Source organism: Prenolepis imparis, unplaced genomic scaffold (assembly GCF_030444845.1).
Source record: "Prenolepis imparis isolate NDT839.2.m4 unplaced genomic scaffold, iyPreImpa1.0 SCAF_7, whole genome shotgun sequence".
In the NCBI taxonomy this organism is placed as follows: domain Eukaryota; kingdom Metazoa; phylum Arthropoda; class Insecta; order Hymenoptera; family Formicidae; genus Prenolepis; species Prenolepis imparis.
Genome location: NW_028141165.1, coordinates 17,278,403 through 17,295,652, shown reverse-complemented (window position 1 = coordinate 17,295,652; position 17,250 = coordinate 17,278,403). Strand labels below are relative to the sequence as shown.

General features: G+C 44.6%; 1 protein-coding gene across 1 annotated transcript; it reads left to right on the top strand.

The window, feature by feature from the left end:
• Positions 1-975: 975 nt before the first annotated feature.
• LOC145938666 (uncharacterized) lies at positions 976-16,321 on the top strand. Its single transcript, XM_083042432.1, has 4 exons — positions 976-1,216; positions 1,291-1,453; positions 13,335-13,397; positions 16,198-16,321. The coding sequence occupies exons 1-4, from the start codon at positions 976-978 to the stop codon at positions 16,319-16,321; spliced, it is 591 nt and encodes a 196-aa protein (XP_082898558.1).
• The last annotated feature ends 929 nt before the right edge of the window (positions 16,322-17,250 follow it).

Sequence of the window (17,250 nt, the reverse complement as noted above, 5' to 3'; positions counted from 1 at the left end):
GAAAAATCCGTAAGAACGAATTCCTTATGCGTTATGCAAGCAAATGTTGCGTGAAAATAAGGTGCGTTCAATTCCCTAACCTATATTTTCTCTCGTAGATTGACATGTTTTAATATTCGACACGTTAATATTCACATTTGGTGCTTGCTGCTATTTAAATCCAAAGAAGAAATATTTAATTAATGTTATAAAGAGCTTAGAAGAAAGTTATATCATGGTAATTAATATAAAATCTATTTTTTCAAGTTTTATATACAGAGATATATTTATATTTAAAAAATTACATTACTATTATATTTATAAAAAATAATATTTTAATATTGTAACAGATATCTGTTATCAGTTGCATAAATTGCAAATAATTAATAGTTCCTATGATATGAAATTTGGAAGGCTGAAGAAAAAGTATCAACAGGCTTTCTTTCAGTTGATAAACATCGCACACTGCGCAAATGGGAATAAAAGTCCTATACATATACCTACGTATGTATAATTTCAAATTTTATAATATATATATATATATATTTTTTTTGTAACGCAACATTAATATTATTTGTGAAGGAGCGTTTGGCGAAGTTTATAAAGCACAGCATTGTCTCGATGGTATTATGCAATTAAAAAGATATGCGTAACATCGAATCGCACACAGACTGTAAAGCAATATCTGAACGAAGTAAAGACATTGGCTAAATTAAATCATGCAAATATTGTTGCCTACAAAGCAGCTTGGATTGAAACTAGATCATTTATTTCCTCGCCAGATCGTAAGTCATCTCAGAGCTCAGATAATGAGCTCACATTTGGTGCTTGCTGCTACTTAAATCCAAAGAAGAAATATTTGATTAATGTTATAAGGTGTAGATTTTTATATATTTTCTATATCGTAGATATATATTTTTTTATATTTATATTTAACTATATTATATATAATTATTATTATTATATATGAGTATTTTATATTTATAGGATATCAAAATGGATCACAATTCATATTCTTTCTATTCTCAATATGATGAAAATGAAAATTCCTGTGAATTAGAGAATCTATATGAGACTGAAAATGAAGTAGATCAAAATGAAACAGATGAAGATGCTTTACTCATCTCTTTAGTAAGAGATCATCCTTATTTATATAATAAGGAATTAACTGATTTTAGAGACATAATTAAAAAGCAAAATGCCTGGACAGAAATAGGAATAATATTAAACATGACACGTAAATATTTTTTTAAATTTGTTTTATTTTTATAAATTTTTAAGGCAGCAATACATGTCACTTTTTATTTCTAGGGGATGAATGTCAGTCTAGATGGATAAGATTAAGAGAACGATATACGCGTGAAAAAAAACAGAGACAAAGAGAAACAACCACTGGAAGTGGTGCTTCAAAAAGGAAAAGTTTCGAATTTTTCGAAAATATGACATTTTTGGAACCATTTGTAAAAAGAAGAAGGTAATGAAAATAAAATTGTATATATTATGTTATATATTGTATATACATATATATAATATAATATAAATATATATGTTGTGACGTGGTCGTCACGACGCGCGTCCGCCCCAGCCTAATCGCGGGGCAAAAAGCCAAGCGGTCACGCCAATCGCGAGAGAGCGAAAGAGAGAGAGCGAAACCGAAAATCCCAGAGAGACTGAGCAAAACAGTATCAATTGTTACTAATTCGCGTGTATTTTACTTTATTTTTAGGAGCCTGACCGAGAGAGAATATTGTCGCTGGAGAAAGAGAGAGAGAGGTGTTGTCGTCGCAGGAAAGAGACAGCCGCGGTTGGAGAGATTAGCGAGATAAACATACCGCCGAGAACCGTAAGAACTGCCCTTCTTAACAACAAAGAAGGAAGCAAATACAGAGCGTCACGTAGGAATTCGGCCTTGACAATCTACTGACAGGAGATCCAGTGAGGCGCCCGACAACAGGCGCCGAAAGGGCCCAGACCGGGAAGATAACGTTCCTCCCGCGGGTTACCGCTCCGTCGGATACTGGACACAAGGCCACCGCGGGGAGCCCCGCGGCGCGAGGTCGCGAGGGCCTCGAAACCCCACGCAAATACCGCGCGAATAAATATATTTCGTCACCATCACAAGGGGTGCTGTGAACCCCCGTACGGTCTTGCTAATCTCGCGCGACGACGGTAGACGGCACGGCGCCGTAATTGGTTATCGCGTACGCACCCCGCGTGCGCAGCATTGATCCAGCTGTCGATTTTCGGGCCGATAGATCCGGCAGATTGGTGCGACCGCTCAACTTGGCGAGACGGGTGACGACCCGAGATATTCTGGCGATAAAGACGCGAATCAAGAGGGACCAAGGCGAAGGAAGAAGTACCGGTGAGGCTACCCTTTCGTAAGCGTATTGAATAATTATCACGTCTGTCACGGTGTTAATCCGAGTCTCGTCCGTTCTGACGCGATTGTCTTATTTAGTGAAGTTTTGTCGCGTGGGCTCTGCCTTATTCGGGAAACTATTTGGTGTAAGAGCGATCGACGTCAAGCGGCGAGTACTTTCGCACCTTCGGGCAAGTGAATAATATTAACGCGAAATCTTCGTCTCTCTGGGATTCGATCATATATGCCGCGTCTCATATTACCCGGTTGTCGCGTCTTTCTCTAATATTACTTCTGTTAGTGCGTATGTTGTCGGATCTCGTTGTTGTATGCGTTATCCGGCTGTGTCCGTACGTCACCTTGTGTTAATCTCATCGCGGAGGAATTCGACATAAAGAGAGTGATAACGCAGTTCGCGACCACCGGCGAACGCGTTGGAGAGAGATTACGAGCGAGAGAGCGAGCGCAGTCGAGCGCGCGAGTGAGAGAGAACGCGTGCGAGTGAGAGAGATTACGAGTGAGAGAGCGAGCGTAGTCGAGCGCGCGAGTGAGAGAGAACGCGCGCGAGTGAGAGAGATTACGAGCGAGAGAGCGAGCGTAGTCGAGCGCGTGAGTGAGAGAGACAGCGCGCGGAAAAGATTCCGGCGCCCTCGATTCACCGGTGCATTTCGCCCGTCGGATCGCGAAAAATAGATTAATTCAGATATTGTATCACTCTCCAGTCTCGTCGCCGATCTGAATTTCCGATTGTTCGCGATCTAAGTCAGTTCGATAATGTCTATTTGTATGGTCGTGGTCATTCTTTCGTATTCTTCTATGCTATCGATGCGCGTATCTCGGACTTAAGCTTGTCGCGGATATAACTCTGTGTTCAATCGTCGAAATATTTTCTTTTGTATAGAATTTTGGATTTACTGTGTCTTGTATATTATCTTCCGTCTTTATAGTCATTTCTTTATTACTTTCATAGTTTTCCATTATACTTCATTATTAATATCGGTTCCAGTTATATTTTGTTATCTTCAACTTTTATTTATTATCTTTTGTTATATTAAATTTATTCTCTGATTATCATCCGCTATTATGTTTTTCTTTTATATTTATTTCTATTACATTGGTTTATAATAAACTTCATTATTTTGCTTTACTTAACTAAATCGCGTACTGCTTTTCTTTAGTACTGTCAACTTAAATGTCTGTGTCGTCATTTTTGTGTTCATCACATCGCGAAAAGAGTGTAAGTTCCTTCCGTTAGAACAATTTCGGCAACCACACCCTGCCCCTCTGCCGTTAGGCGAGCTAGTTAGCCCGTAGCGGGATTCCCGGCCAAAACTTTGCGTTGGGTTCGCGATTTGTGATTTGACGCGTGAAAGACCGCGTCTGGCGCCCAAAACTAGTCTCTCGCGAATAGCACGGCTGGCGTTCTGCTGCGGCACGCGCGGGACGACCCCGAGCTTAGTTCCGCCGCGTGAAACATTAAAACCCCTGTGTTTTGACGACGGCCAAGCTCCGTTCTTCCGGCTTTTATTCGAGTCGGGAGAAAAAGACGTCGCAAAAATTGGCGCCCAACGTGGGGCCACGTTGACAAATTTCGGGAGCAAACATATTCGCGTTTATCATTATTTTCAGTATCATTTGGGATATATCTGTGATTAATAGAGGTCGCATTTATGGATTTACGGATTTATAGTTGCATTGACGAATTGATTTATTGTTTCCGTGATGTATTACTGTATTAATTTAAGAATTGATTTATTGACTGAATTATTTATGGATCGTTCTGATGTGGCTTGAGATATGAGATTTGGAATTGTGACTGGTATTTTGGGTGTGATTTTGTGCTTTAAACGCTATTTCAGAGCAAGTCTGAAGTGAGGAAATCTCATTAGCGGTATTAACTGTGATATTAAGATTGAATTAAATCGGTCACTGATATTACTAACGTTTGAGGCAGTACACTCTTTCACAGCTGATTTAATCTAAAACCTTTTTTTTTCTCTTCTTCTCTTGCTTTTGTTATTAGAAGTTGATGAACCCAAGAAATAGTTCATTTCAGTAGTAAAGTAATAAGTCATAAAGTATTTGGAATATAACAGAAGCTACTCAGAATGCCCGACAGCAGTTTTTTTTTGTCGCTTGTTCTCAATACGTATCAGCCTGAATAAATATTGAACTCAACCAAAGACCGTTATCGAGATCAAGTAAATAGTTTTTATATTGTGCGAACCGCTCAGAACGATTTCACTCACATGTTGCTTGTTATTAATCTTTTCTTACAGGATACTATATATGAATTACAAATATTAGGATTTATATTGACGTACTGTTAAGTGTGATTATAGCGTGAGTTATTAAGTTTTTTTTCCGTTCCTTTTTTTTGTCCTTTCTTTTCTTCGCGTCCTGTGTGTGCGTGTTAGAAATTCGCGTACCCTTTCCGTTAGTGCGACCTTGTTATTTTGCTCGCGTTGAGGATCGGAGTATTTTCGAGTACTTCGCGGCGAGAATTTCGATTAATGTGCACGGTATCGTTCGAAAGTCGTGTCGCCTGACCTATGAGTCGTGTGGATCCGGAAGACGAGTGGGTTTTTGTATTAAACCGCGGTCAGTTAATTGACGAATTACATCGGCGAAGACTTTCGACTGAAGGCAGTTACTCTATCCTGACTGCCCGGTTATTGCGCCGCGTGCGAAGCGATAGAATAGGGGTACGGTTAACTTTCGAGACCAACGATATGTCAGATAACGATTGCTTAGAACCTCCGCGGGGAGAAGATGAGCGACCGGACAGCCCTATGCCACCGGGTGATCGTCGGTTGTCGCGTGGATCTCCGGGTACTTCGAGATCGAGCGGACGTCGTTCGGGAAACGGTTCCTCGAGTAATTCGGCCGCGACCGCCTATAATGTAATGAGAAAGTGGAATTTGAAGTTTTCCGGTGCGCGGGGAGAGGATGCCGAGACATTCTTACTACGAATCGAGGAGGGCCGAGAACTCATTCCCGTATCCGACGAGGACATTCTGCGTTGTCTGCCGTTTTTCTTGACCGGTATTGCGCTCTATTGGTTCCGCGCTAAAAAGGATCGGTTAGCTTCATGGGCTGCGTTTACGAACGCGTGGCGAACTCGTTTTGGCGACCCAGATTTTCAGTTCGCGCTCAGAGATGAGATTATGCGTCGTACTCAAGGGGAATACGAGCCTGTCGCGGACTATCTTACATGCTTGAGGGCATTACTTGATCGGGTGTCGCCCCCATTAAGTGAGGCGGAAATGGTCAGCAGCGCCTTCCGTAACATGCTGCCGCGATTGCAGGTTACGCTGCGCCGAAACGAACTCGCCGATTTAGAAGTCCTCGAGTATCTAGCGACGCATGCCGAAGCTAGTCACTCGGCGACGCAACGTTATCGCGCTCCGCCGACTCCGGAGAAGTCCTTATTTCCCGATCTAGCGTATCGATCGCCCCGCAACTCGAATCGACCGGGGAAGCATCACGAGACCGTGGCCGCTCTCGACACGTCGACCGCGAGTTCGACCACCTCGACTCAAGGATCTCGCACAGGGAAGAAAGAAGGAGGGCGAAAAGCCAAGTCCGAGGCCGAGTCCAGTAAGACGTCGGGAACCGCGTCCACTTCCGCGACCCCACGAACCAAGCCTGCGCGTGCGATTACCGCGAAATGCTGGAACTGCGATACCGTGGGCCACCTTTCACGAGATTGTGAAGCCGCCCCGCGAAAGCACTGTTACCGGTGCGGTCGGGCGGAAGTGACGTTACGTTCGTGCCCGGATTGTTCGGGAAAAGAATAAGGGAGTCGATTAAGGGAGGGAATACGACTCCTACAAACAACCACCTTCCGAATCATGTCGTGTCGTGTGTCCGTGAATTTTCATATAGTACGTTTGATTGTCGCGAAAAGTCGTCGTTGTCTTTTATTCGTGTTAAAATTGTGGGGAGAGAGTATCTCGCGTTATTAGGTTCCGGATCGAGTCGCACCTTTTTGGGATCCGACGTTGTCGCGTTATTACAAGGAATGAATCGGTCATTCCGTAGTTCCGAAGGTAAGAGGGTAACTACCGCGACGGGACAGACCACGCGAATCAAGGGGGAAATCGACCTCCCTTTCACGCTAAAGAATAGAACGCGCACCATAAGGGCGTGTGCCCTAACCACATTAGCGTTGTCGATAATAGTGGGGATGGATTTTCTGTCGACCTTTGGCCTCGGGGTAAACTTCGCGACTCGTAAATGGTTCTTCGTGGAGGACTCGACGGTAGATTACGAGTTCGAGACGGGTCCCGGTGCCTCACCCCTTAGCGCTCACGCGAATATAAAGCCTAGGGACGGGTGCACGGAGCCAATACCCGAAAAGAAAAAAAAATTGTCGCACCCGGAGTGGTCGCCGAGTAGCACGGCAAACAGGACAATAGGGAAATTCCCCGTTAACACCAAGAAACGATCTCGCGCCCGAAATCCCAGGTGTCGCGCTAAAATGCCGGTGTGCTGCGGTTTAATAGACTTAGCGTCCGACGAACAACTACGGTTAGACGAATTTCTTGGAGCGGAACTAAAAGGCGATCCGAATAAACCGGGCGAAACCACCTTAACCAAACATAAAATCGATATCGGGAACCACGCGCCCATTAAACAACGATATTATCAAGTGTCGCCAAAAATCCAAGAAGCAATCTACACGGAGGTAGATAAAATGTTGGCGGTAGACATAATAGAACCGTCGAATAGCGAGTGGTCGACTCCTATAGTCATGATAAAAAAACCGAATGGCTCATACCGCTTTTGTCTCGACTTCCGTAAATTGAATGAGGTGTCGCGAAAGGACGCATATCCGCTTCCCTATATGAACGCCATACTCGACAAACTTCGGTCCGCCCAATTCATTTCAACGATTGACCTTAGCCAGGCTTATTTTCAAATTCCGCTAGAACGAAATAGTCGCGAGTTAACTGCGTTTACGGTACCGGGTAAGGGATTATTTCATTTTAAACGAATGCCGTACGGGCTCACCGGAGCCCCCGCAACTTTTCAGCGCTTACTTGATCGTCTCATCGGACCAGAAATGGAGCCCCATGCTTTCGCGTACCTGGACGACATCGTGGTCGTGACGCGCACTTTTGACGAACACCTTCAGTGGTTAAAACGCGTGCTAGATAAGATAAGTGAGGCCGGACTAACCATCAACCCGGATAAAAGTAAATTCTGCCGCTCGCAGGTTAAATATCTAGGGTTCGTAGTACATCAGGAAGGATTAAAGGTGGATCCGGATAAAACCGCGCCGATTGTCGAGTACCCGCCACCGAAAAATATTAAGCAAGTAAGACGATTTATTGGGATGGCATCGTGGTATCGTCGTTTTATTCCACAGTGCGCTACGAAACTAGAACCCTTAACGCGCCTCCTTAAGAAGAACAACTCTTGGGAGTGGGGGGATGAACAAAAATCAGCATTCGAGACCGTAAAGAAATGTATCGTGTCACCCCCTACGTTGACCTGCCCTAAATTCGAGTTGCCTTTTGTGCTGCAAACGGACGCGAGTTCCGTAGGGTTAGGCGCAGTATTGACGCAGGAAACGGAGGGCGTCGAACACGTTGTCGCGTTCGCCAGTCGCGCCTTATCGGAAGCAGAGAAAAAGTATGCTACGACCGAGCAAGAATGCTTGGCAGTCGTGTGGGCGATTAAAAAGTTTAGGCCGTATCTCGAGGGGTACAGATTCAGAGTCATCACCGATCACAGTAGCCTACGGTGGTTAAACAACTTAAAAAATCCCACAGGCCGGTTAGCGCGATGGGCTTTGGAGCTTCTCGAATACGATTACACGGTCGAGCATAGGAAAGGAGCGTTGCATCACGTTCCGGATGCGTTGTCGCGAATATACGAATCCGCGGGGGAAATGTGCGCTCTAGACATAACTCAGGACGACTGGTATAAGGCTCGCGTACGGGAAGTGGAGGAAAAACCACATCGATATCCGGGCTGGAAAGTAGAAGACGACCGCTTATATTTCCGAAAACCCAACCGAGTCGTGTCACAGGTCGTAGACGATTTAGAACAATGGAAGCTCGTGCTGCCTAAAGAATCGCGTTTGGACATCATACGCGAAGCGCATGACGTACCGCAAGCTGGTCATTTGGGTGTCGAGAAGACGTATCATCGAGTCGCATTGCGTTATTTTTGGCCACGTATGTTTAAAGATGTCGCGGGATATGTTCGCCGTTGCGATACCTGTCAACGAACTAAGGTCGAACAAGCAGCTCCCGTCGGATTAATGGGGAGACGAACGGTAGAGACTCCGTGGACCGTCGTCGCTGTCGATGTAATGGGACCGTTCCCACGTAGCAAGAACGGATACGTACCTTATCGTAATGCAAGACTTATTCACTAAATGGATAGAGTGTTGTCCGCTTAGAAAGGCTACAGGGAAAAAGATCCGAGAGCTATTAGACGAGGTTGTCGTGCATCGGTGGGGTGCGCCGCGAGTGTTGCTGACCGACAATGGTACGGAGTTTATAAATCGCGAGTTAAAAGCTTTTGCGCAGGAACGGGGTATCGCACACACCACCGTACCTCCCTACCATCCGCAAGCGAATCCGGTCGAGCGAGTAAACAGGGTGATTAAAACGATGATCACAGCTTTCCTCGAGGAAAATCACAGAGAGTGGGACAAGCACATAGCCGAATTTAGATTCGCGTACAATACCGCGCTGCATACGTCCCTAGGGACCACACCCGCGTTCCTAAATTTTGGCCGAGAACCCCAGCCGGTGAATATAGAGCGAGGGAGGCAGGAGGCGGATGTCGCGATAGTAGAAGCAACCCCGATCGAGTGGCGAACTCGCATGGAAAAGGTTCAAACGTTACGAGACTGGATAATCGAGAATTTAGACGCAGCGCATCAAAAACAGGCGCATTACTATAATTTGCGGAGACGCGATCGACAATTCCACATCGGCGATGCAGTTTTAAAACGACAACATGTATTGTCGTCCGCCGCTCACGCGGTATCAGCGAAATTAGCTACTAAGTTTCACGGTCCGTTCACGATATCGCGCATATTGTCGCCCGTAGTGTACGAGTTGGAGAACGAGGCAGGTCGATCACTTGGAAAAATACACGTGAAGGATCTAAAACCATATATAGTTTCCCCTAATTCGTAGATTTGGTTGTCGCGCTCCTGCCAGAGAGCCAACGATGGTGTCGCGAAGAAGTCTCCGCGCAGCCGCGGAGATCATCGTCAAGGAGGACGAGGAGCATCCCGGATTTTGGGCTGATCTCCTAGTGGAGGTCGCCCAAATCCAAGCCGACCGACGCCGAGCGTCCCGGGAGGAGCCCGACAGCACGAGGGAGGTAGTGGAGGTATCGGAGGACGTCCCGACAATGGATCCCGAGAGTACCACCCGGGAAACTGACGCCGCCGCGTCAGAAGAGCCTGTCGCGATGCCTCGAACCCAGACGGAGGATCTATTCGTCCTGGCACAGAGCGCTTTCGACGAGTTCCCACGCGTACCGCATCGTCCTGTGGAGCCATGGCAGCGAGTACCTCGGCCCTTCCCCGGTGAGATAATGGGGTCCACCACCCAAGGATGTTGGAGCTGCGGGGGCCATGATCACTTCCGGAGGGAGTGCCCCCGAAAGCGAGAGTGGAGTTCCGTACAGCTCTGCTTCCGCTGCGGACGCCTAGGCACCACGGTGCGACACTGCCCGGATTGTCGCGAGGGGTGGCTCGCCCAAGGCCCGTACATTCCGGGACGCGGACATGAGGGGCCCGAGCCTCCGCGACGCCGAGGACTACCACCGCCACTGAATCGCCGGGAGAATCGGAGGTCGGAGTAGGACCGGTCCAGGGACTCTCCTTGGGGGCATACCCAAGTTTTTTTTGTTGCGACACCCAGAATATTGTTTTTTTTTGTTTTTTTCGTTCGTCTAGTTGTCGCGTATTATTAATATTAAGTTTGTTCTTCTTTTCGTCATAGTCGCCTTTGCTAGGAGTGGCGCCCTCTATCGTTCCGTATAATTTTCGTTCTGTTTCTAAAATCGCGCCTTATCAGTATCCGTGTTATCGTATTAATTTTGTTGTCGCGCCTAATTAATTAATTTTTTTTTGTACTCGTACTAGTATGTAGTAGAGCGACCGATATGGTGTATTAGTGAATACGAAAATATACGTTTTTTTTTTTGTGTTGTCGAGACTCTTAACTTAGGAGTCTGTCAATTTAGTACCTTCTCTCCTTGCGTAAGACCCGCCGCGGTAGGCGAGCGAACGAAGTCGAACTCCATCATAAAAATCGTAATCTGCGCCAAGCGCGATCAAATGTAGCGCGACTTAACCGCAGAGAGACGATATCGCTCCCGAAAGGGCATCCATATCGTAAGGTGTCGTCCATTCATGTTTCATAGGAGATGATAATATGATTTTCTTGTTGTGTGCCAAAATGCCGTCTTAGCTCTGGGGATTTCGGTAGCTCTTGCCCGCGTCGGCCGGTAGAGGCTCGGATCCCAAAAAGTGAAGGGTAGCCTGACCGGTACGGTCTTTCTTGGCATGGGGGGGTGTGACGTGGTCGTCACGACGCGCGTCCGCCCCAGCCTAATCGCGGGGCAAAAAGCCAAGCGGTCACGCCAATCGCGAGAGAGCGACAGAGAGAGAGCGAAACCGAAAATCCCAGAGAGACTGAGCAAAACAGTATCAATTGTTACTAATTCGCGTGTATTTTACTTTATTTTTAGGAGCCTGACCGAGAGAGAATATTGTCGCTGGAGAAAGAGAGAGAGAGGTGTTGTCGTCGCAGGAAAGAGACAGCCGCGGTTGGAGAGATTAGCGAGATAAACATACCGCCGAGAACCGTAAGAACTGCCCTTCTTAACAACAAAGAAGGAAGCAAATACAGAGCGTCACGTAGGAATTCGGCCTTGACAATCTACTGACAGGAGATCCAGTGAGGCGCCCGACAACAGGCGCCGAAAGGGCCCAGACCGGGAAGATAACGTTCCTCCCGCGGGTTACCGCTCCGTCGGATACTGGACACAAGGCCACCGCGGGGAGCCCCGCGGCGCGAGGTCGCGAGGGCCTCGAAACCCCACGCAAATACCGCGCGAATAAATATATTTCGTCACCATCACAAGGGGTGCTGTGAACCCCCGTACGGTCTTGCTAATCTCGCGCGACGACGGTAGACGGCACGGCGCCGTAATTGGTTATCGCGTACGCACCCCGCGTGCGCAGCATTGATCCAGCTGTCGATTTTCGGGCCGATAGATCCGGCAGATTGGTGCGACCGCTCAACTTGGCGAGACGGGTGACGACCCGAGATATTCTGGCGATAAAGACGCGAATCAAGAGGGACCAAGGCGAAGGAAGAAGTACCGGTGAGGCTACCCTTTCGTAAGCGTATTGAATAATTATCACGTCTGTCACGGTGTTAATCCGAGTCTCGTCCGTTCTGACGCGATTGTCTTATTTAGTGAAGTTTTGTCGCGTGGGCTCTGCCTTATTCGGGAAACTATTTGGTGTAAGAGCGATCGACGTCAAGCGGCGAGTACTTTCGCACCTTCGGGCAAGTGAATAATATTAACGCGAAATCTTCGTCTCTCTGGGATTCGATCATATATGCCGCGTCTCATATTACCCGGTTGTCGCGTCTTTCTCTAATATTACTTCTGTTAGTGCGTATGTTGTCGGATCTCGTTGTTGTATGCGTTATCCGGCTGTGTCCGTACGTCACCTTGTGTTAATCTCATCGCGGAGGAATTCGACATAAAGAGAGTGATAACGCAGTTCGCGACCACCGGCGAACGCGTTGGAGAGAGATTACGAGCGAGAGAGCGAGCGCAGTCGAGCGCGCGAGTGAGAGAGAACGCGTGCGAGTGAGAGAGATTACGAGTGAGAGAGCGAGCGTAGTCGAGCGCGCGAGTGAGAGAGAACGCGCGCGAGTGAGAGAGATTACGAGCGAGAGAGCGAGCGTAGTCGAGCGCGTGAGTGAGAGAGACAGCGCGCGGAAAAGATTCCGGCGCCCTCGATTCACCGGTGCATTTCGCCCGTCGGATCGCGAAAAATAGATTAATTCAGATATTGTATCACTCTCCAGTCTCGTCGCCGATCTGAATTTCCGATTGTTCGCGATCTAAGTCAGTTCGATAATGTCTATTTGTATGGTCGTGGTCATTCTTTCGTATTCTTCTATGCTATCGATGCGCGTATCTCGGACTTAAGCTTGTCGCGGATATAACTCTGTGTTCAATCGTCGAAATATTTTCTTTTGTATAGAATTTTGGATTTACTGTGTCTTGTATATTATCTTCCGTCTTTATAGTCATTTCTTTATTACTTTCATAGTTTTCCATTATACTTCATTATTAATATCGGTTCCAGTTATATTTTGTTATCTTCAACTTTTATTTATTATCTTTTGTTATATTAAATTTATTCTCTGATTATCATCCGCTATTATGTTTTTCTTTTATATTTATTTCTATTACATTGGTTTATAATAAACTTCATTATTTTGCTTTACTTAACTAAATCGCGTACTGCTTTTCTTTAGTACTGTCAACTTAAATGTCTGTGTCGTCATTTTTGTGTTCATCACATCGCGAAAAGAGTGTAAGTTCCTTCCGTTAGAACAATTTCGGCAACCACACCCTGCCCCTCTGCCGTTAGGCGAGCTAGTTAGCCCGTAGCGGGATTCCCGGCCAAAACTTTGCGTTGGGTTCGCGATTTGTGATTTGACGCGTGAAAGACCGCGTCTGGCGCCCAAAACTAGTCTCTCGCGAATAGCACGGCTGGCGTTCTGCTGCGACACGCGCGGGACGACCCCGAGCTTAGTTCCGCCGCGTGAAACATTAAAACCCCTGTGTTTTGACGACGGCCAAGCTCCGTTCTTCCGGCTTTTATTCGAGTCGGGAGAAAAAGACGTCGCAATGTATATACTCTTTTTTTATTCCTTTTAGCACTTTTTGTATAATATAGGCAATTTTTTTTAACTTTTTTTAGAACATTGTCCAATGTGCGCACAAAAAACGTACTTCCGTCGACAAAATTTTCCAATCTTCAAAAGTATGTAAAACAGTAACTAATATTTATGTAAAATGAAAAGTTCTATCAGTATATTAATAATTTTCAATTTTATATTATAGAAACTTTGATTCACGTGGCGGAAAAAACTCTTCTTCAATGATCGCATCTACTTCATGCCAACAATCTCCAAATGACAATGTAGAGAGAGATTCAGAAAGAAATATATTAAAAATAGGCTCAAATGATAGACAACAAATGGACATATTTCCTACGTCTATTCCGGTTGAGCAGTCTTTTACAAATGAAACAAATCCGATACATCTTAAGTAATCTTTTTACTTTACAATATTATTTAGCACAAATTATGATATGTATTGTGACGTGGTCGTCCCGACTCACGTACACTCCCTATCGCGGGGCGAAAGCCGAGCGGCCGCGCCAAGAGAGCGAGCGAAAAACGAGCAAGAATGAGAACCCCGAGAGACTTAGCGCCGCGAAAAGTAATATCTTATTAACGAGTTTTTGTTTCTTTTATTTTTATATTTTTGGGAGCCTTGCCGAGTGACGAATATTATTATTGAGCGCTTAACCGAACCTGCAAACAACGATATAAAAACATTGAGGCGACAACATAAGACTTGAGGAAGTTAGACGAGGACGGGGAGAGCGGTCACGAGGCGAGAGGACCGGAGTTCACGTGGGCCCATCAGGGACGCGCCCGATAACCGGCGTCAAAAGAGCCCGGGGTCCCGCGGAGAGTTTCCGCCCACCCGCACCCTCTCCGACGGATTCCGCCGGCCGCCCACTACAACGCGGGGATCCGCAGCGAGAGTCTATCAAAGACTCGGATTTTAATGAATAATCAGCGTCCGAATAATTGTTACGTAGATTGTCGCGAAGGGCACCGACAATGCTCTATCAATTTCGCCACTATCGCGCGATCGGGGAAAATCGCGGAGAGTCCTAATTGGCTAACGCCCTATCTCCGACCAGCCGAATTCGCCCAGAAGCCGATAGCGGGCACTCAGATTAGAGAGATTGACGCGACCGCTCGACCCGGCTACACGTGTCTAAGAGGCTAAGAGAGTCTGAGGACTTAGAGATTGGGGAAAAAGATATCGAGACTGCCACATATCCAGGAGGGATTGTCCGGTGAGGCTACCCTTGCTCTTCTTGCGGTAAAGTAACTAAAACGTCCGTCGTGTAATTCCGAGCCTCCGTCGTTCTGGCCCGATCGCGAAAGTATTTAGTGTAATTAATTAATTTGCGGGCGTTGCCCGCTTCTTCGAGAATATTATGTCTTTTGCGATTTCGTGAGAGCGATCGGGGTCATGCGACGAGGATTGTCGCGATATTACGCGTCGTAATTGGTTCTTTCGCGAAACTCGTCTCTCCGGGGCTCACTAGTCGTCGCGTCCTTCTCATACTTGTCGCGCATTATTCGTGTAATTGTAAAGGGTAATTGAGTGTGCCGTATGGATGATTCGAGTATGAAATATTAGTTGCGTAATAGGGAATATTGTTGGTCGTGCGATTACGTTGGCGCAGAGATACGCAGGAAGTAAGAATTTACGCGAACCCGTGCGAGAGCGTGACTCCGAGAGAGACAGAGAGTGCACGCGCGCGAGAGCGAGCGAGACGGCGATAGGCGAGGGGCGCGGTTTCTCTCTCTGCTCTCTTCTCGCTGTAGCGGAAACCTCTCGCGTATATTGCGAACTGCCGATCGCGTGGAAATTCACATAAAATATTCCGAGCCGCGAAATATACCGGTATCTTTATCACCTTGATTGTCGCGTCTAAACCGTAATTCTTGTATTAGTTATATTTCGCGCTATCTTGTTCGTCGCTTTCGGTTCTTCTTTGTATAGCGTACGTCGATTGCTGTAAAGATATTATTTTCTCCAGATCGTAATCTTGTATTAGAGTAGTTCATTAGATCCACGCTGCCACGATAACGGCCAGATTAATATGTAGTATTAACTTCCATGATATTCGTACTATTTTTTTTATTCTTTTGTTACTTGTGAATTTATCCACTGTTGTTATATTATTTACTTTTTATATCCTGTTGTTAAGGTCAGATTTATCGGATCTTTCTTTATGACATTATTTAATCTCCTTTAAGAGCACTGTTTACTCTGAATATTATTCGATTTTATTTATATTTGCTAACTTCTCTCACAGTTGTTCTATTATAATAAATCTGATCACCTTTTTTTTCTATTAATTACACGCCTTCTTTTATTTCTGTGTTCTTTTTGTGATGTCATATCTCGCTTCACGTTCGATCGAGTCATCAGTCTCGCGAAAATTTATTCTATCAAGAGTTAGATCGTTCGATCAATTAGTCTTTTCCCGCGGCAACCACACCCTGCCCTTCTACCGTTAGGCGAGCCGCCGGCCCGTCGCGGAACTTCCGGCCGAATTTTCGCGTTCGTTTAATTATCGCGAATTGACACGTGAAAGACCGTGTCTGGCGCCCAATCCGAGTATAATTTCGCGTATTCGTCGGCTGGCGTTCTGCTGCGACACGCGCGGAACGACCAAGACCCCTTGTTCCCGCGGAAATAATTTATTAAAGGACAATATTTCATTGTTTTTTTTTTGTCGACGGCCGCTTCCTCCCGTCCTAGTGCTCCGAGGACGGGGAGCGAAAATCGTCACAGTATATACACACACAGGTTTATAACACGTTTAAAATGCTTCACATTTTTTTAGAAACTCATCAACATTAAATGCCTCTAATTATATAGAAAAAAATAAATTAAGTGAACAACGAAAATAAAAAAAAACTCACCAGATATAGAAAATGCCATTTGTAAGGTTACATCTCTATTAGAGAACAGATACAACAGCTCTTCAATAGCTTCATCATCATCATCATTATCATCATTAAAGCCAGAAGCAACAGAAGATATGTCTTTTTGCCAATTAGTACTGTCTTCACTTACAAACATGCCTGAAGATAAAAACAGAGAGAAAAAGAAATAAATATTACGTATTATTTTCGATATGTAGTCAAGAGCTATTAAAATTAAAATTTTTGAGTGTGACAAACACGCAATAAACATCATTTGACGTTTGAAGGATGATGACTGAAAGTAATAGAATAAGTTTTATTTTATTAATTTTATTATTATACCTGTTATTGTGTTTTTATTATTATTCTCTAACAGCACCATGTTCTAAAGACGTCCAGAGAACATCCAGAGAATGTTTTACATCCTCTAGAGGTCCTCTGGATATTCCTCGAACATGTGTGTTGCTGTTAGGATTATTGAAAGTGCAATGAAAATAGTCACCCTTAAATGGTATCCTTAGTTACACATAGTCCACGATGCACGACTGATAATTTTTTTATATGCTACATGAGTTCCTGAAATACTTCATATGTCATTGTAATTGTATTTTATTATTATATTACATGTTATTGTATTTTTAATTATTGTTATAATATTTAAAATACAAAATAAATTTATACAACAAAAAGAATAGATATATTTTGTCGATCCCAACTTTGAATACGAAATACTTAAATTGTTTGCTGAAGGAGGTCAATATTACTACATAAAAATTTTATAGATTGATGTAGTTTTTTAATATATTTAAAGCAATTTAATATATTTTAGCAATTAAAAATCTAAATGTGATTTTAAAAATAACGAGCTAATTCTATTTAGATAATTCAAGTATTTGAATAAATGAAAACAAGAAGAAATAAAAATCATAAAATATATATTTTTCAGTCAATTTTAATAATATGGCATACATTACATATTATTGAAATAATAACATAAATTTAATTTCTCCCATATTTTTATGTATTATTTTATAGATACATATATGGTTGATAACGACAATTTATAAATTAAATGTGATAAATTAAATCAAT